We start from the raw sequence: 21,197 nt of genomic DNA, 5'->3' as shown, positions 1-21,197 counted from the left end.
ATGGTACAGTACCTGTGCATAATAGGCACTTAATAAATGTTTGCTGAATTGAATTACAGCTTCTTTTCATTGTCTTGAGACTGCTCAGAAGATGTGGGAAAAATTATACTTTCTTATGTTTAACTCGGCAAATATGTTACAATGGAATATTTATAAATAGGACCCATATAAACCACGTGACCTTACGCAAATCCTCTCTTAGTCTTTGTCTGTCTGAGTCTCCATTTCTTCATCTGTTAAATGAGGAAAAAAATCTTTGCACTACCTACCTCACAGAGCTTTCATTAGGAAAGTAGTTTGCCAGCATGGTGCCTTATAGAAATGTGAGTTACAAAGGACTTGATCACCAAAGAAGCTTAATTGCCTATTGTGAAAATGAGAAAAGAGAGCCAATAAAAATGTGATTCTTCATTATTTTAAAGTGATATCTTTTGATTTTTATGACTTTGAGACAATGTGTTCAATGAAGGCTGAGTGAATATGGTTTTGGCTTTGACACAAAAGTTAGGTCGAGTGAATTCCAAGAGTAACTGAGCTGTTCGTGTCAGAAACTCTGTTCCTCAAATTTTCTGATGATCTTTCTCCAGATTAAAAACACTGTCACACAATCAGTATGTCCAGAAGGACCTCTTCAGTCATTTTCTCTCTTTGTAGCTCCTCTGGAAAGTTCATAAGTGAAGAAAAGACAGTTCTTCCCCGCTTCCCACTCCTCCTTCTCCTTGAACAAAATTGCCCTGAGGGAGGAGTCCCACCATCTTTGGCACCAGCCCTGAAAGCTTTGAAAAGAAGGCTCCTTTTCCACAGTTTAAACATTCTCCATGGAAACCAGTCATAAGGGCTCCAGCAACCTTTTCATAGAAACTCTGCCCACAACTCCGGGGCCCCTTTTGGGTATGGCTAACAGGAGAGTTTGCATCTGCAAACTGGAGCTAACTGGCTTTTCCACAAATATTTTACTCCAGCTAGAAGAGGCTGAGGTGCCCTACAGGTGTGCCTTTAAATTGCTAATTGGGTAAGGAATGGGGCTGAATCTCATTAGTCAGAGAATTTCCAGTTTGAAATCAAATCCTCACCTCAGAGAGCCCACCCCAACTGTCAGAGAAGCATGGTGTAATTTAAGAGTCAACAACCTTGCCCTTTGACTCTGACACTAAGCATAGAATTCTTGGCCTAGGAACCAGGAAAACTAGGTTCAGCTCTCAGTTCTGCTGCCAAGTAATTGTATGGTACCTGAGAAAAGTCATTTTGCTCCTCTGACCCTCAGTGTTCTCATCTGTGAAATGAATTGATAATAAATGAACTCTAAAGTTCCTTCTCACTCTAATAGGTCTATATTTTACCTTCTAACACTTGGAATCACTTCCAAATCTCACATGCTATGACACATGCTCTAATGTTCTATGCTCTAAGCTTTAGATCCTGGGGCAGTGGCTCCCAACCTGTGAACCATGGATCCCTGGGAGCCTGCAGAGTTACTATAAGGGATTCATCTCAGGAAATGACTAAAACAAATTAGCAAGTAAATATATCTTCTGCAGACTGTCTAAAAATGTCTCTTATGTTCTGTAGACCGAATAATATCTCATGTATAAAACTTTTAAATGTATATTAATGTGATTAATACACTATAAATCAATTCAAAAGTATTACTGAATTAATAGTACTTTTATGTTATATATTTTTTTCCAACCATAGATTTAACAGTGGAAAAGAGCCTTAGATGTCATCTTATCCAACTTTCTCATTTTACATTTGAGGAAAAGGAGACCTAAAGACTTGTCTAAGGTCAAACAGGTAGTATAGTATAGTAGATAGAAAAACTAGGATTTGAATGCAGATCCCTGATTCCAAATTCAGTTCTCTTTCTATTACACCATAATGCCTCCTAACTCAACAGATGGCAATAGTTCAACTACTAGCCTGTGGGGATCTGCAAGATTTATTTTAACATTAAAAAGGGACTTATGCCCCCAAATACCATGAATCACTGTTCTAATGTTCTTCTCAACCATAAATATCCAATGTTCCTATTGTCACTTCCACATTTAACATTCCATTTAAAGTCCCTTCCTGCTTTATTACTTTTCTATAGTCTGATAATAATGAATCAAATTCATTCTTCCTTATAATGAAGTCATTTCGTTAACTACTAGGCCTAAAGAAAACATTTATTTTAACTTCATTTTTCCTTTATAATACTGGTTTACACTTTATGCAATTCTTGCAAGTTAGCAAAGCCTTTCACGTGCACAACAGGACTGTAGTAGACCATTCATGAGTTATTACTCCCATTTTATAGATGAGGGAACTGAGGCACATAGAAGTGAAATTACTTTCCCAGTTTCATGGGGCTATAAGCCAAACTCAAGTCTTCTGACTACAAATCCCATCTAATTTTGCCATATCAGGCTATAGTTTATGAAGAATGAAGGTGAGTTTAAAAGTTCATGGTCAGAAGAAGAGGAAGGTGTTTAGTTTTCCTGAGGTATGCTATCTACTAAAATATTTACTTTCTTATCCAATTTAGCTACAAGCCCAATGGGGAAGAATCATCATCTGGATCTTCCCATGCTGTGATGGACATAGCTTTGCCTACTGGAATTGGTGCAAATAGAGAAGACTTATCTACTGTAAATATCAACAAAATTTCAGTTAAATATTTTTATGGGCCCTAACCTTTATGATGTATTGGATTTAATCTTCTTTTTAATTGTTTTTTAATTCAATTTTATTTATTTTTAGTTTTTCTGCCCTTCTCCACTCCCCATTGAAAAGGCAAGAAAAGCAAAACCCATCACAAATATGTAGTTATACAAAACACATTTCTGCATTAGCCATGTCCCAAAAATAAATTAAGAAAGAAAAAAAGCATAAAATATGCTTAAATTTACACTATTAGTGTTCTTTATCAGGAAGTGGGTAGCAAGTTTCATACTGAGTCCTTTGGAACTGTGGTTGGTTCATGAGTAAATCAATTACCAAGTCTTTAAAAATTGATTATCTTTATAATGTTATAATTTTATAAACTGTTCTCCTGGTTCTGTTGTTCACTTGGGATCAGCTCATATAAGTCTTCTTAGTTTTTTCTGAAACCATCCTCTTCATCATTTATTAGGGCATAATACTATTCCTTGAAATTCATATGTAACTACCTGTTCAGCTATTCCAACTGATGGGCATTCCCTCATTTCCTCATTCTTTGCCACCATAAAAAGTACTACTTTGATTTCATTATGGTATCAGTCAAGTAGCAGTATTACTGGGTTAAAAGGTATATACAGTTTAATAGCCTTTTGAGGCATAGTTCCAAATTGCTTTCTAGAATAGTTGGACTAGTTCATAGCTCCACAAACAGAACATTATTATACTTGTTTTTTCCACATCCTCTTTAGCATTTGTCATACTCTCTTTTTGTCATCTTAGCCAGTCTGATGTGCATTGGAGTTATTTTAATTTGCATTTCTCTAATTATTAGTGATTTAGAACATTTTTTTTCATATAGCTATAGATAGCTTGTATTTCTTCCTCTGAAAACTGCCTGTTTACATTCTTTGATTATCAACTGGGGAATAGTTCTTTTTCTTAAATACTTTGGAAATGAGACCTTTACGATAGAAGCTTACTGTAAACATTCTCCCCAATTTCCTCCTTTCTTTTAATTTTAACTGCATTGGTTTGTGCAAAAACTTTAATTTTATGTAGCCAAAATTATCAATTTTACCTTCTGAGAACCTCACAATCTTTGGTTATGAACTCTTTCCCTATCTGTCGATCTGATGGGTAATTTCTTCCATGCTCTAATAATTTGCTTATGATATCATCTTTACATCTAAATCATGTAGTCATTTTGAGCTTATCTTGGTATACAGTATACATAAAGTATTGGTCTATGCCTACTTTCTGCCAAACTACTTTCCAGCTTTCCCAACAGTTTTTGTGGATCGGTGAATTCTTGCTGGATCTTTGCATTTATCAAACAAACTTTACTATGATCATTTGTTTCTGTAAATTATACACCTAATCTGATTCATTCATCAACCTATCAGCCTCTATTTTATTTTTCCCCTAAATCAAAGCTAGCCTACTTATTATTTGAAAACTGACCAATACAAACAGTCTGAATGTGAAAAAAATCTTAAGTAAGCCCACACAATTAGTCAGGGGTCTTGATGCCAAATTTCAATCAACTGGTTACATTTTCAACATTTTTTTTTGTTCTATTATACTTGCTATTTCTTTTCTTTTTTAAAAAAATCAATTTTATTTTTAATTTCAAATTCTCTTCCACTCCCAACCCACTCCCCACCCATTGAGAAGGCAAGAAATGCAAAACTCATTACAAATATGAAGTCATGCAAAACAAATTTCTTTATTAGTCATGTGCTGAAAAAAAATCTGCATTGTTAGCCCATTAGTTCTCTATCTGAAGATGACAGCATTTTTTGGGTAGGTCATTGTGTTGATCAGTTACTGATTCTTTCATAGTTGATTATTTTTACAATAATGCTGTTACTGTGTAAATTGTTCTCCTGGTTCTGCTCATTTCACTTTGCATCAGTTCATGTAAGTCTTCTCACATCTTTCTGAAACCATCCCCTTTAACATTTCTTACAGTACAATCGCATTCTATCATATTCATATACCATAACTTGTTCAGTCATTCCCCAATTGATAGGCATCCTCTCAGTTTCCAATTTTTTTCCACTACAAAATAAGCTGCTATAAATATTTTTGTATGGATGGATCCTTTTCCTTTTTCTTCAATCTCTTTGGGGGCATAGACCTAATAGAAGGGGTTTGCACAGTTTACTTATTTTCTGGCAAGACACTCCTCTCAGCGTCAGCATTTTCTCTAGTTGTCTCCTATGGCTGGAATGCTCTCCCTCCTCCACTCTGCCTACTGACACCTTCCCCCATTTTCCTTCAAGTCCCAACTAATATCTCATTTTTTACTGGAAACCTTTACCAACCCCTTTTAATTCTAGTGCCTTCACTCTGTTAATTAGTTCCTATTAATTTTATATATAACTTGCTTTGCATAGATTTGCATGCATATTGTCTCCCCCATAAGATCGTAAGCTCTTTGAGGGCACATATTGGTTTTTTTTCTTTGCATCTTTTTATATCCCCAGCACTAGCGTAGTGTCTGGAACATAGTAGGTGCATAATAATTTTTTATTGATTGATTTCCAGAATGACTGGACTAGTTCACAGCTCTACCAACAGTGTACAGTTAGTGTACCCATTTCCCCCACATCCACTTCAGCGTTTGTCATTATCCTTTTTCTGTTATCTTAGCAAATATGATAAGTGAGAAGTGGGACCTCAGAATTGTTTCAATGTGCATTTCTCTGTCAGTGATTTAGAGCATTTTTTTCAAATGACTATTGATAGCTTTTATTTTTTCCCGTTGAAAACTGCCTATTCCTATCCCTTGACCATTTATCAATTAGGGAATGGCTCTTTTTCTCATAAATTTAGCTCCATTCACTATATTTTTGAGAAATGAGATCTTTATCAGAGAAACTTGATGAAAAGTATTTTTTCCAAATTTCTTCATTTTCTTCTAATTTTAGCTGCATTGGTTTGTTTGGGCAAAAATATTTTTAATTTCATGTGATCAAAATTATGCATTTTGCTTCCTGTGAGCCTATTGTTTGGTCATGAACCCTTCCCCTATCTGAAGATCTGACAGATAATTTTTTCCATGTTCAACTAATCTGCTTAAGATATCACCCTCTTTGTCTAAATCATGTACCTATTTTGAGCTTATCTTGGTATGTGGCATGAGATGTTGATTTATGCCCAGTTTCTGCTAGACTACTTTCCAGTTTTCCCAATAGTTTTTGTTGATTAGTGAGTTCATTAGCTGTCCCAATAGTTGGGATATTTGGGTTTATCTAACACTAGTTTACTGTGGTCATTTGCTTTTGTATTTAGTTGTTAGTCATTTTTCAGTTATGTCCAACTCTTCATGACCCTATTTGGGACTTTCTTGGCAAAGATATTGGTGTGGTTTGCCATTTTTTCTCCAGCTCATTTTACAGATAAGAAAACTGAGGCAAAGCAATTTAAGTGACTTACCCAGGGTCACACAGCTAATAAGTTCCTGAGGCCAGATTTGAGCTCAGGAAGATGAGTCTTCCTAACTCCAAGCCCAGTGCTCTTTTTACTGCACCACCTACCTGCCCTTTGCTTCTGTATATTTTATATCTGATCTGTTCCATTATTCAATCCCTTTATTTCTTATCCAGTACTAAGTTGTTTTGATGATTACAGCTTTTAGTATAGTTTGAGATCTGGTACTGCTAAACTCCCTTCCTTCTCATTTTTTTTTCTTTGATTTCCTCTTTTTTTATCTTTTGTTCCTCCAGATGAATATTGTTATGATTTTTTTCTAGCTCTATAAAGTAATTCTTTGGTAGTTTGATTGATATGGCACTGAATTCATTAATTAATTTAGGTAGCATTATCATTTTTATTATTTTGTCTCAACCTATCCAAGAGCAATTCACATTTCCTCTAATTATTTAGATCTGCTTTTGCTCATGTGAAGTGCTTTGTAATTGTGTTCGTATAGTGCCTGTGTGTGTCTTAGCAGATAGATTCCCAAGAATTTTATATTTTATATTTTAAATGGAGTTTCTCTTTTATCTCTTCCTATTGGATTTTGATGGTAATATAAAGAAATGCTGATAATTTGTGTGGGCTTACTTTCGATCCTGCAACTTTGCTGAAGTTAATTGTTTAAATGAGTTGTTTAATTGACCCTCTAAGGTTCTCTAAGTAAACTTTGTATCATCTATAGTAAGTGATGTTTTGTCTCCTCTTTGCCTAGGCTTATTCTTTCGATTTCTTTTTTTTTTAAATCTGTTGCTATAACTAGTATTTATGGTACAATATTGAATAGTAATGGTGCTATGGACATCCTGTTTCACCCCTGATCTTACTGGAAAAGCTTCTAGTTTATTCCCATTACGATAATACTTGCTTTTGGTCTTATGTAGATACGACTTATTTTAAGGAAATCTGCATTTATTTCAATGCTTTCCAGTGTTTTTAATAGGAATGGGTATTGTATTTGTCAAAAGTGTTTTTTCATCTGTTGAAATAATAATATGATTTTTGTTGATTTTGTTATTGAAATATTCAATTATGCTTAAAGTTTCCCAAATATTGAACCCCCTTCATTCTTGATATAAATCCAGTCTGGTCATAATGTATGGTCTTTCTGATATATTGCTGCACTCTCCTCACTAATATTTTGTTTTAAATTTTTGCATCAAAAGTTTGTAGAGAGATTAATTTATATTTTTTTCTCTGTTTTGACACTCTCTGGTTTAGATATCAAGACCATATTTGAGTCATAGAAGAATTTGGTAGGATCCCTTCTTTACTTCTTTTTTCAAACAGTTTAGGTAGTATTAGAATTAATTGGTTAGTTGTGTTTTTTTTTAATGTTTGATAGAATTCACTTTAAAATGCATCTAGTCCTAGAATTTTTTTTTTCCTTTGGGCATTCATTTATGGCTCATTCAATTTCTTTTTCTAAGATAGGATTATTAAATATCCTACTTCTTATTTTATTAATTTGGACAATTTATATTTTTGTAAATATTAACTAATTTCATTTAGATTTTCAGAGGGTTTGGGGGGCATAGAGTTGAGTAAAATAGTTCCTAATAATTGCCTTTACTTCTTCATTGGTTGTGAATTGCTTTTTTCATTGTTTTATACCAATAGATTAATTTTCTTCTTTCTTTTTTCTTAATGAAATTAGCTAATAGCTTATCTTTTTTTTAAATCTCCTACTTTTATTTATTATTTCAATTTTTAAATTTTCAGTTTTGTAAGTTCATTTTGATATTCAAGATTTCTATTTCAGTGTTTATTTGATTTTTTTTAATTTGTTGAATGTTTAGGGGCTTTTAAAAAATTACATATCCAATTTATTGATCTGCTTTTTTTTTTAATTGATGAAAGAGTTTCGATATATAAAATTTCCCCTAAATACTGCTTTAGTTGCATCCCACAAATTTTAGTATGTTGTCTCATTGTTGTCATTATCTTTAATGAAATGGTTGCTCATTTGTATAATTGTTCTTTGATCAATCCATTCTTTAGGATTAAGTTATTTAGTTTTCAATTAATTTTTAATGGTTTTAATGTTTGATTGTTTTAAACGACCTTTATTTGAGTGTAATTTTATTGCATTATGGTAGGGAAAAGATTCATTGAATATTTCTGCTTTTCTGCATTTGGTTGTGAGACTTTTATGCCCTAATATGTGGTCAATTTTTATGAAGGTGCCATACACAATTGTGAATAGGTATATTCCTTTCTATTCCCTTTTAATATTCTCCAGAGGTCTAACATATCTAAGTTTTCTAAAATTCTCTTCAAGTCCTTAACTTCTTTCTTGTTTATTTTTGGTTCAATTTATTTAGGTCCAAGACAGGTAAGTTGAGATCCCCTACTATTATAATTTTATTGTTTCTTCTTCTAACTCATTTAACTTTTCCTTTAAGAATTTAGATAATATGCCATTTACTGCATATATGTTTAGTATTGATATGGTACCTTTTAGCAAAATGTAGCTTCCCTGTTTAGCTTTTTTGATTAAGTTTATTTTTGCTTTGTCTGAGATCACAATTTGTATTCCTGCGTGTTTTACTTCAGTTGAAGCATAATAATTCTGCTCCAGCCCCTTATTTTAACTCTATGTATATCCTTCTGTTTCAAGTGTGTTTCTTGTAAACACGATATTGTTGAATTCTGGTTTCTAATGCATTCTACTATCTGTTTCCATTTTATGGGAAAAATTCATCACATTCACATTCACAGTTATGATTACTAACTGTGTACTTCTCTCCCTTATCCTTCTCTTTTCCCTTTGTCCCTCCTTTAAGAGTTTAGTGGCTTCTGACTAATACCTCCCATAATCTACCCTCTCTGTTACTCATCTCTCTTCTCTTACCTCCTTTCCTATTTCTTTGTTGGGTAAGATGTATTTCTGCACCCACCTGTGTGTATGTGTATTTTTCCTTCCTTTAACCAGTTCAGATGAGAGTGAAGTTCAAGTGTTATCCACCATATCCTATTGACCCCTCTTTTTTGTCTAACTTCTCTTTACTCACTTCATTTATGTGAGATATTTTTCCCCATTTTCTTTTCCCTTCAAACCTCTCTGAGTGCATTCCTCTTCTTCACCTATATTCCTTTCTTTTTTGAGATAATCCAAACCAAAACAGAGTCACACCCAGGGCCTCTGTCTAACTAGACATCCTCTATGACCCCTTGTTGATTATGAAGTTCTGAGTATCACCTTCCCATATAAGATGTAAACAGTTTAACCTTCTTTTAGTCCCTTATGATTTCTCATGCATATTTACTTTTTCATGCTTCTCTTTACACCTGTGGTTGTATGTCAAATTTTCTACTCAGCTATGGTCTTTTCATCAGGAACGCTTGTAAGTCCTCTATTTTGTTAAAAATTCATTTTTTGCTTGTAGTATTATACTCAGTTTTGCTGAATAGGTTATTCTTAATTGTAAGCCTACCTCCTTTGTGTTCTACAATATTATATTTCAAGTTCTCTGCTCCTTTATCATAGTAGTTGCTAAATCTTCTACGATCCTGATTGTGGCTCCCTGGTACTTGAATTCTTATTTTCTGGCTGCTTACAATATTTTTTTCTTAAGCTGGGAGCTCTTGATTTTTGACTGAGAGTTAATTATACTGTATATATTATTTCTTAGAGTTTTCGTTTGGGGGATTCTTTCAGAAGATAACTGGTAGATTTCTTCATTTTCTACTTTGCCCTCTAATTCTAAGATACCTGAACAGTTTTCTTTTATGATTTCCTGAAATATGATGGCTGAGTTCTTTTTTTTTTTCATCCATGGCTTTCAGGTAGTCCAATTAACTTTTTTTAATTTTTCGGTCAGGCAATTGGGGTTAAGTGACTTGCCCAGAGTCACACAGTTAGTGAGTGTTATATGACTGAGGCTCGATTTGAACTCAGGTCCTCCTGACTCCAAGGGTTAACACTCCATCCACTTCAATACCTAGCTGCCTCAGTCCAATTAACTCTAAAATTATTTCTCTTCAATCTGTTTTTCCTATGAGATATTTCACATATTTTTCTATTTCTTTAGTCTTTTGACTTTATCTTATTATTTTTTGATGTCTCATAGACTCATTACCTTCCATTTGGCCAATTCTAATTTTCAAAGAGTTATTTTCTGCAGTAAGATTTAGTACCTATTTTTCTAAGCTATTAATTCTCTTTTCATGTCTTTCTTCCCTAGTTCTTGTCTCTTTTCTCATTCTTTCCTCTACTGCTCTTATTTATTGTTTAAGTAATTGTTAGTTCCTTCTTTTAGTCTTGCTTTAAATCTTCTAGGAATTCTTGTTCAACTTGTGTCCAAGTTGTATTGATCTATGAGATTTTGCTTCAGATTTTTTTTCAAGTCATTCTCTTCTTCTGCATTTGTGTCTTGAGCTTCCCTGTCACCAAAATAGCTCTTTACATTTGTGTTCTCTTTTAGTTTGCTCATTCTTCTAGCCTATATTTTGACTTCAGACTTTGTACACTTCTGGAGGGTGGGGGATGTCTGGCCTGTATACCCTTCTGCAGCTTTCGCAGCTCTGGTTTGGGGCTTGCGAGATTTCAGTGCTCCCAAAGTGGCAGGATTTGAGGGAAGTTCTGTTTACTGCCCTTCTGGTGTGAAATCTGCAAGTTCCTGACCCATATTTGAGTCTATTGCCTTTTTTGTGGTTGGGAATTTCAGCAGACTCTTGTTTGACTCAGTCACTATTGGCCTGCTGAGAGACTGTGCAGGTTCAGAGTTGTTGAACTGCTGGCTCCCCTTTGGTCTGAGACTCTGTTCTGTGGTCCAGGCATCAGAGCCATGCAGCTACTATTTGCTTCCCAGAACTTCTTCTGTGCTCAGAACACAGCTAAAGCCAATGCTTCCAACCACTCTCTACTGGTTGGTGGGTGCTTGCTTAGGGATCCTCAGACATCTCTTCCTGGTGTCGCGTCTCAGCTAACTCTCAGCCCCTGGCCACTGGAATGCTCTACACCATGCGCACTCAGGGTCAGACCTCCTTCCCAGAGTTCACCTCTTTGTCCATCTCCCTAAGCCTCCATGGGCTGAAAGAAGTGACTCACCATGACTTTTTTTTGGCTTTCCTGATCAGAATTCAGTCTGGTACATTCTTTAAAACTGGAGAACTAGACTCTAATGCTTCTTCTCACTCCATCATTTTGGCTCCACCTTTTAAATTGTTTTTAAAGATGCATGTTGTTTCTTAGAATTTCAGTACTTGGGTGTAGCCCCATATAAAATTGCCCTGACCAACATTATTTCACCATAATTGTTAATACATTATAACCAAAACCTCACTGTACAGTTGCAATACGTGATGTTATTTGGCCAATCACCCTCTCATAATACTGTTCCTGTGGAAGTAGGTTGTCCCACAAAATTGTTTCACCTTGTTTTCCTGGAACCAATTAAAGATGATAGAGAGCTCTGTTCCATAAAGCTGGTTGAAATTTGCTATCCAGGGCAGAATTCCATCTTAGATCAGATTGTTTTTATGGACAGCCTGCATGCCTAGTATGTAAAGATCTGTGGAATTTTGCATGTGTAAATATAATGGGACTTTTTCAAAATCCTTAAGGAAAAGATGTATAGCTCTCCATCTCCTTTAAAAGTTAGATTCTATAGTGCTTTAAGGTTTATGAATACTTTACAAATGTTGTCTTATTTGTTCCTGACAACAACCCCTAGGAGGTAAATGCTTTCCTTGTCCTCATTTAAGTGGCTTGCCCAGGGCTACGCAGCTAGTAACTGTCTAAGGCAGGATTTGACTTCAAATCCAGTACTCTATCCACTGCACCATATTGTTGTCCTATAATTACTGTACCATGGTAATATGAAGAAGTAAAAGAAAGATAAAATTAAATTTGTCATTTTCCTTTCTTCCTTAGCTCACCAATGGGGTTGATCGACTATTAACAAGTTACCAAATCAAAGATGGGCATGTAATTCTGCAGCTGAATTCAGTAAGTCCTTCATTTATTTTTTATTACTGTGATTAAATATAAATTCAGCCTAAGAAAGCTATTTGATGAAGTTAAATTTTCTATGTGGTTTCCTTAAAATTTTAAACTTGTTAAACAGATTCCTTCTGATGAGTTCCTTTGTGTTCGATTCCGGATCTTCGAGCTCTTTTGGGTTGGACTCCGTAGTCCTGCTACATTCTCGGTATATGAATACCATAGACCAGGTACTCACTTCTACTAAAAGTTTAAAATTTCCACAAAGGTATTCTTTGTAGTAACATAACATAGAATGTGATAGCTAAAGAAATCATTAGAACAGAGAACGTGAGATCTAGTAGGGATTCTCAAGAGCTACTCCCTACCCTTATGTAACAGACAGGGCAATTAAAGCCAAAAGTGGTATGTGACTTGTCCAAGGTCTCATGAGGAGCTGGGGGAGTGCTAACACCAATGTCTTTATCTCCTAATTCCTCCTAATCCCTTGTTCGGTCCACTATATGACACCAATTCTCTTCAAATCAACCATCCCTAAGAATGAAGCTGATGACATTTGTTTTGTGTATTACCTCTACTCAGAGGCTGCTTCTCCACATTATGATTTCCTTTTTCCTCTCTATACCAGGATTCTCCCACTACTGGGCCCCTCCTAGGCCTTCTGACTCCAAGTTGTGTGCTGGACTTGGCATCTATTTTTCTATACTTTCCACCAACCCAAACTAATTTGCCCTATGTCCCATTCCTCTAGCAATTATAGTTGGAAATTGATACAACAAGCTAAGCCCCTGCTACTGTGTTAATAGCTGGTAAAGATGGAATGCTTTACTCCTCTGGGAAGGTATTTGTATTTTTGTAGGGAAGTTATGGAGAAAAAAAAACAAGCAAATGAATGAATCTTTAATAGTGTAACTGTAAGCACTGAGCCAACCTGGTGATGGATGTATTTGGGGGCAAGAGAAGCTTTCTTGGCATTCTCAAGAAATGCTTGTTAAAAAAAAAATGCTTGTTGATGTCTGCCTAGTCTTTCATAGTGCCAAAAATTCTCTCTTTCTACACACACACACACATATACACACATACACACACATGTCATTACGTTCCAACAATCATCTCAATACTTAGCATTCTCTAGCATAGAAATGAGCAAGAAGTGGAAAGAGTTCACTCATATGTCTATTCTAGGGCTCCCTCGCCTTGGTGGCTGGGAAATAGCCATGGTCTAATGATAAAACAGGAAGGACTAGGCTTCCTTTCACCCCATGAAAAACAATGATGCATTTCCTAGCCCATTCCACTTATTTCAACTTTAAAACATTGTCATCTAATATCCTCAGAGGTCTTGTCTCCAGGGCTATCACCATGCTAGGACATGTGGGGGATTGTGCCCCATAGGAGAATCCCAAATCTCAGTTGTAATCTGCCAACTTTCTACCTCCTCCACCCCTTCCTCATCCCTACTCAGTTTCTTACTTTTTATTTACCTAGGAAGAACCCCATAGGATTTCACCAAATCCAGGATAGCCTTGGGGATTTGGGCCACATATAGCTTTGGTCCTAAGGGGCCAAAGGGACTTTCTGATTGCCCTCCTTTTAATTCTATATATCTAATCAACCCTGTTTAGTCTTATTTCCAATCTCATTTTCATCCTTGTAGTATCTTCTCATTATACATTGTGACCCTAAATATCAATCTGCTTGGACATTCAATGCCCCTTACCCCTTTCAGACCCAAGACATTGTTGAGGGTTTTTCTAAGATGGTAAAAAAAAAGAAAAGAAATCAGAATACTTAACAGTTAATTGAACAGTTAGTTGGTTCTAAACTTCCTAATCTAAAATAGTCTCATCTCAGATACTACTCCATTCTTCTTCTAAGCTTCATGCCATAAACCTCCTTCTTTCTGAGATATTCCCCCATTTCCTTAGCTTTGCCCTTTTTCTTTGAGAAGACAATGGCACACTGATTACCGCATTAACATCTGTCCCACCCATAAGGGTTATAATAATTGTTCACATTTCCATAGTGTTTTAAGATTCACAAAGCACTTTCTTCACACTAATCCAATAAGACAGTTAGTACCAGTATTTTTATCCTCATTTTGCAGATGAATTTGAGGTTCAAAGAGATTAAGTGATTTACCCAGGATTATACAGCTAATGCTGGAACCAGCATTCAAACCAGTCTCTCCTGTCTACAAAGCTAAGACTCCTTCCTTTAAATCATGCTTCCAGCAAGGTTTCAATATTCATGTCCCAGAGGATAAAAATGGCAAATGACTTTCATCTATGTTTATACAACTTTGTAGGAATATATTGGAATCAGCTTGTAATGGCCCACAGAGACAATTGTTCAATTTTCATTGTGAGCATTCATACTTCACAAATCAGCAAACACTACAAATCAGGGCTTGATTTAGTGTTTTGTTGATTGTTTTGACTTCAGAAAGTGATGGGAAAAGTGTTAACATTACAGATTAAACTTAAAAGTAGGTGATACATAATTTTTTTGGAGACTTGGTTTTTAAACATTTACCAGCATACCAATGAGAAAAACCATGTCACCATAGGAACTTAGACTATTTCCTGGGCCCCTAAATTACAAAAGTCTTCTTGTACCCCTATCTTTCCCTCTATGATTTCATGGGAAGAAACTCAAACAGGTAAACTATGTTAAACATTTGAAATCCTTTCCTTATTATCTTGACAATTTTTTCTTTGCTTCAGATAAACAATGCACTACATTTTATAGCCTTTTCCCGAGCAAACTGGAAAAAGTATGTGAAGGATCAACCTGCGGTTGTGTGGAAGGTAAATTCTACTTAAAGTGCTTATTTTTGTGTATATTAAGGAAGAGAAAAGGAAGGGAATAAGCATTTATATAGGGCCTACTATGTGCCAAGCACTAGTCTATGCACTTTTTTTCATGTATAAGTGTAATTATTTATTTTAAAATTTATTTTATTTTTAATTTATGGAATAAAGCATTTCCGTAACACAGTAGAACAAAAAAGATGATTGCGCATGAAACCGTAAATTTATTATGAACAGCTTGCTATTCTTTTAAAATACATAATAAAGTTATTTTGTAAATTTCTTTTTTTCCCTTTTTTCATTCCCTTCCTCCTTCTCTGCCCTAGGATTGGCTACCATTAGACACAAATAGGTATATATATATATATATATATATATATATATAATTATTTTACATACACTTCTCTTTATCAGTTCTTTCTCTAGATGCAGATAGCATCTTTCTTCATATGTCCTTTTTTTTTTTTTTTTTTTGGGTAGGCAATGGGGTTAAGTGACTTGCCCAGGGTCACACAGCTAGTAAGTGTTATGTGTCTGAGGCCGTATTTGAACTCAGGTACTCCTGAATCCAGGGCCGGTGCTCTATTCACTGTGTCACCTAGCTGCCCCTTGTCCTTTATTTTTAATTTGTTTATTTATAATAGTCAAAATGATTTGTTGTTCAAAGTCATTCTTAAAACAATATTGCTGTTATTGTATACAGTGTTCTCTTGGTTCTATTCACTTTGCCCTTCACCATTTCATGCAAGTCTTTCCATGCCTTTCTAAAATCATTGAGTCCATCATTTCTTACAGCACAGTAGTATTCCATCATAACCATATACCACAACTTGTTTAGCCATTCCCCCCGCCCAGTTGATGGGGATCCCTGCAATTTCCAGTCCTTTGCCACCACAGAGAGCTATCTTTGTAAACTTTGTAAACTGAGGTTTAAGACTATGTGCATAAGATTCTCCTCATTCGTGGAGGATAATTACTCAGTACTCCATGTCTGTGTAAGAGACGTTTGGGAGAGGAGAGATTCTGGTTCTTCTGGCCTCTGACTCTCTTAATGATTGTGATCCTTTTCAACTATTCAGACACTACTAGTGTGCAATTTAACCAAGCTTTCCTCAAAGGCATGGACACTGGTAAAGAGCTGAAATATTTTTTCTTCCACAATGTCATTTCCTGACCCCTAACCCTTACTCTCCTGCACATACTCTGTGATCCATCTACACAATGCTCTCCCCCTTCCTATTTGCTTCTCAGCTTCCCCGGTTTTCTTCCAGACTCCTCTCAAAGCTCACTTTCTATAGGAGGCTTTTTTTTCATTTCCTCATCTGCTAGTGCCTTCCCTCTGCAATTACTGTTCATGCCCACTGTATGTATTTTCAATGTACCTAGTTATTTGCATGTTGTCTATCTTACAGAATGTGAGCTCCTTGAGAGCAGAGACTGTTTTTGCATTTCTTTGTGTTCTCAGCACTTAACATAGGCCTGGTACATAGTAAGTCCTTAATAAAGGCCTATTGACTAATTGGCTCCTGCTATTTGGTTAGGCTGTTTCCTTCTTTTTATATTATAACATTTAGTTCTTTGAAATATATGACTTTGAACCAAATTATCAATCAAATAATTCATTCAAAAACCCTTCAGTCCCTACAATTGTATGCAAGGTTATGTTAGCCCTCCCCCGCCCAGGAAAGATATAAAGATAAGACAAAGTCCCTTTGCCCTCAAGGAATTTATAGTTCAGTAAGGGAGATAAATCTATGCCCAAATAACTATTATACAAAGTAGAATATGACAAATATATGAGGGGCATGAAGTGGTATATATTCAGATGGGGAGAGGTCAGTTCTAGTCTGTGAGATCCAGTGAAGCTTCACAGAGGAGTATGATTTGAGCTGGGCCTTGATGAATAAGTAGGATTTCAACAGATAGGGAAGGGGATAGGCATTCCAGGTATAGGAAGCACTATGAACAAAGGTGTAGCAACAGGAAAATATGTTGTGTGTTTGGGGTTAGCAGCTGGTCCAGTTTGATTGGCGTATAAAGGACATGATTGGAAGTAGTGAGAAATGAACCTAGAAAGAGAGGATGGAGTCATATTGGGGAGGGCCTTCAATTCTAGGTTGAACGTGGGGACTCCAATGCAATGGACCAATAGGTAACCCTGAAAGTTATCTACCTTCTAGGCCAGCACAACAAAAGCTTATGAAGTGCCTACTGTGTGGAAGGCACGGGACCAGGCCCATGCAATGGCCACTTCTACTAATGAGATAGCTACTTGCTCCTTCAGAAATGCTCTACTATATTGGGGTGGGAGCTCAGGAATTGAGGGATACCAAAATTATATTGACTTGAACATGAGCCCATGGGGAAGCCCTGTTCTCTTGCAAAGAGCTTGTGATGTTATTACCTCATACTGACTCTATATATTTCTTGAAAAAAACCAACAACAACCAAAAAACCACACCAACAGCAGATTGTGGGCAAATGAAGAAAAAGTTAGACTTAACAATCTCTGCAGATGCCAGAAAGGAAGCAGCTTGCCAAGAAGACATTGCATATGGTAAGTCTGAGCAATAACTCACATTTCTATAACGCTTTGCCTACATGATCTCATTTTATCCTCAAAACCGCTCTGTTAAGTAGGTAGTACAAGTGTTATCAAACCCATGATATGGTTCTAATGGCATACATTTCTGTCGTTCTTTCCTTATGACAACTTTATAAGTCAGACAATGAAAATGTAATATGGCCCCATTTTACAGATGAGGAAACAGAAAACTCAAGAGTGGTGAAATAACTTCTCTAAGACACCAAAGCCAGTAAGAACTAGGATTTAAACTCAGGCATTCTAACTGAAATCCCACAGCCCTTTACGCTAAGGCATGTTACCCAGTCTACTTACTCTCCTGTGAAAATCAAGCTTAAGAATGCAAAATTTAGAAGGACATTTAGAAGGACACAAAATTAAGTACAGAGATTATATTCTATGTGTTCTTTTTGAAGGAAAGGCCATCATTTCCCAATTGTGTGTCCTTCAGTGCAGAAATGTGATTTTCATTACTAGTTATAAGACTGACATGCATGCACAACTAAGACACTTTACCCCACTGAATTCCTTTGGATTGCAAAGATGAAAATATATTCCAAGAGAGCTTTTCAGAAACCACAGAGAAACAATGTTTGGGGAATGTGTGCTGCCCACTAATTCAGAAGGGGCAAAGGCAACTCGGGAATTTCAATTAAAAAAAAAAAAAACTTCAAACATAAAAAGTAAAAAAAAAAAAAAGATCAGTAAATAGATCTCATACACATTTGTAAAGAAAACTGCTTAGTTTCATTCCTCTCTCCTGCCCCGAAGGTCTGGTGTATTTTAATGTGCATTTTAATGGAAGAATGGCATTTAGACTGGATTTTTACATAGATGTACAACATGGGTGGTTTATAGTTGCTTTTATTTGTTCTTCTTGCACCAGTAGGAAGGGGATTGTCCTAGCCTAAAAATGTGAGAGTGTGAAGGTTCTTTAGAATATAAAATTTTGGGCCACAGAATTTATGAGTTTTTAAAGGCTTGTAGTGTCCAGCTAATCCAAACCCCTCATTTTACAGTGAGAACACACAAGTAGTTAGTAGCAGAACCACAACTAGAACCTGCTCTTAGTGTCCTTTCTTTGAAGCTGCACTGCCTCAGATACTGTGCTTAGCAAAGATCCTTTGCAGACTTTTAAATAAGTTGAAACTTGGGCGGGGGGATGTTGTCTTATTGTAGCAGTTACTTTTCTCAATCTATTTTAGCAACAGATGATCTCTTAAATATTGGCTATATAGTTTAGACCAAAAGGAAGAAAATCCAATGTGGATTTATATGACTTGGTCAATTTTTTTCTAGAGACAGCAGATTCACAACAAAAACAGAATTTAATTACTCCCAAAACAGAATTTAATTACTCCCTTTCCCCTCACTAGCAATGGAAACATTTCCTGCTCCTCACTCTCTACATTCTCACCCTTCCCATGCTCACCATAAAGAGAAATGGTCTGAAATCCAGAAGCTCCATAGATTTGTTGGACATATAAAAGTATAGAACCGAGACATACCTCAGATCATGGAATGTTAGAACTAGAAGGCACCACCTAGTATAATAGAGGAGAAAACTGAGGCCCTCTCAGCAATGGGTTTGCATATTCTTTATTTTTTTTTTAATTTAAAAAATTTTTTTATTTTATTTTTCTCAATTACATGTAAACAAAATGTTTAATATTATTTTTAAAAAATTTTGAGTTTCAGATTCTGTCCCTCCCTCCTTTCCCTCTTGTTTACTTGAGAAGGCAAGTAATTTGATATAGATTATAATGTGCTGTCATTGCATATCCTTTAGATGTAGTGCTTTTAAACTTCACAATACCAGATGTGTCTTTATGTTGTCTTTATATTTCTGATCCTAGAAAATCTAGAAAAAAGGTACTTGAAATTAATGAAACCATTACTCTAATTAGTCCAAGCTAAGATTTACAAAAAAGGTAAGGGAATCCCCAATAGAGTTGCACGTGTGTGTGTATATGTGTGTGTGCCTGTATGTGTGCGTGCATGCATATGCATGTTGGAGACTGACTCTCCCCATCTCACCTAGACTGATGGAAGCCTGCTGACCAGCATGGAAACTTTGACCTGTTTTATTTCTGATCTGGGCTAGTTCCTTTCCCTTTAGGCATCCTGGTGCCCCTCTTCTCCTGGGAACTCACCATTTTGGTACTGAATTTGATGCAGATACCTGATCAGCTTTGGTTCTTTTGCAGCTCAGAACTCCTGAGCTCAAGCAATCCACTAGCCTCAGCTTCCTGAGTAGCAGGAATTGGCAGCTGGGTGGCACAGTGGATAGAGTGTGGGGCCTGGAATGAGGAGGACCTGAGTTCAAATCCAGTTTCAGACACTTACTGGCTGTGTGATCCTGGGCAAATAACTAAACCCTGTTTGCTTCAGTTTCCTCATCTGTAAAGTGAGCTGGAGAAGGAAATGGCAAACCACTCTAGTATCTTTGCCAAGAAAACTCCAAATGAGGTCATGAAGAGTTGGACGCCACTGAACTACAAGCAGCTACTATGTGTGGCTAAAGTGGTATTTTAAGAGCATGAGAAATATGTCCATGGCCTTTAAAATAAATCAATTTAATTTTCTCCCAAAACAAAGTATTATCAGTTTTATAATTATCCTAGCTTACAGGCAATTAAGATATCTTAGGATTTGAAAAAAAAAAACCTTACTAAACTTGTATAATGATATATTGTTGCTGTATCAGAGTAAGTGTCTTGACTGTTGTTTTCTTTTTTAGCTTATAAAGTCAAGATTTCATCCGTCACTCAAGAAAATAGTTTTGTTAAGTACACTGCAACCCTTCTGGATATCTACAAGACTGGTGAGAACATATTCATTCACGCAATAAATGTCTGCTGAGTACTTGCTACACTTCTCTGCCACAGCTAGGGTTGTACTCCTTTAGCTGAAAGATACAACTGAGTTTAGCACCTGGCTCAACAGTTGGATAAAAATGCAAGCTACCAGATGATGAGTTTCCCCGCCTGCCCCCATCCTTCACCCTGCTCTGCTCCATCTCTCCATCAGCAACCTTCCCAGCAGGAAACCTGGGATTTCCCTCTATCCCCACCTCTATGGTGGTGATGTGCCCAGGTACATCTTGGAATGCTTGCCCCATGTGTCAGAACTCCTAGTTACCATTCTACTTCTCAGTGTAGAGAAATCACTTGGAGATTTGTAAAGAAACATAAGAAACTAAATAGGATCACAGATTTTAAGCTAGAAGGGACCTTCCAGATCAGTTGGTCCAAACTCCCTTCCTTCCCCCCATTTCATAGATGAGGATCCTGAGGCCTGTAGAGGGGAAACAACTGGACCAAAATCACAGGGGTGAAAACAGCAGAGCTGACATTCAAATTGGGCTCCAGTACACTTTCCACTGTATCATGAGACCTCCCTGCCCTTAAGGAACTGATAGACTAGTGGGGGAGATGAGATGGAGAACAAAGAATTTTAAAAGAGAAGAATGTGTCAGCCTCATAGGAAAGATAGAAATAGAGTGCTCTGTTAGTGCCGAAGGAGAAAACACCTGGCCCCTGAGAAATCAAGGAAGGATTCATGAAGGGGTTAAGATTTGGGCTGGTTCTTGATGTGCCAACTCAAAGGTTCCCAGAGGGCTCATTGATTTAGAGATGGGACTCCCTTAGAGGTCACCTAGTCCGATTCTGGCATTTCACAAGTGAGGAAACTGAAACTAAGAGGGATTAAGTAGCAGATAGGCTGTGAA

General features: G+C 36.3%; 1 protein-coding gene across 1 annotated transcript in view; it reads left to right on the top strand.

The window, feature by feature from the left end:
- Positions 1 to 21,197, top strand: part of LOC114047345 (complement C5-like) — a 120,548-nt gene that overhangs the window by 93,915 nt on the left and 5,436 nt on the right. The window contains exons 34-39 of the mRNA XM_027868146.1: positions 2,528 to 2,630; positions 12,002 to 12,076; positions 12,195 to 12,300; positions 14,797 to 14,880; positions 17,351 to 17,440; positions 20,208 to 20,291. Of these exons, the coding sequence (XP_027723947.1) occupies positions 2,528 to 2,630; positions 12,002 to 12,076; positions 12,195 to 12,300; positions 14,797 to 14,880; positions 17,351 to 17,440; positions 20,208 to 20,291 (542 nt within the window). The remainder of the gene's footprint in view (positions 1 to 2,527; positions 2,631 to 12,001; positions 12,077 to 12,194; positions 12,301 to 14,796; positions 14,881 to 17,350; positions 17,441 to 20,207; positions 20,292 to 21,197) is intronic.

The sequence above is a fragment of the Vombatus ursinus genome, unplaced genomic scaffold (genome assembly GCF_900497805.2).
Source record: "Vombatus ursinus unplaced genomic scaffold, bare-nosed wombat genome assembly UNPS02014786.1, whole genome shotgun sequence".
Lineage (NCBI taxonomy): Eukaryota > Metazoa > Chordata > Mammalia > Diprotodontia > Vombatidae > Vombatus > Vombatus ursinus.
This window is presented reverse-complemented; position numbering and strand designations above follow the sequence as displayed.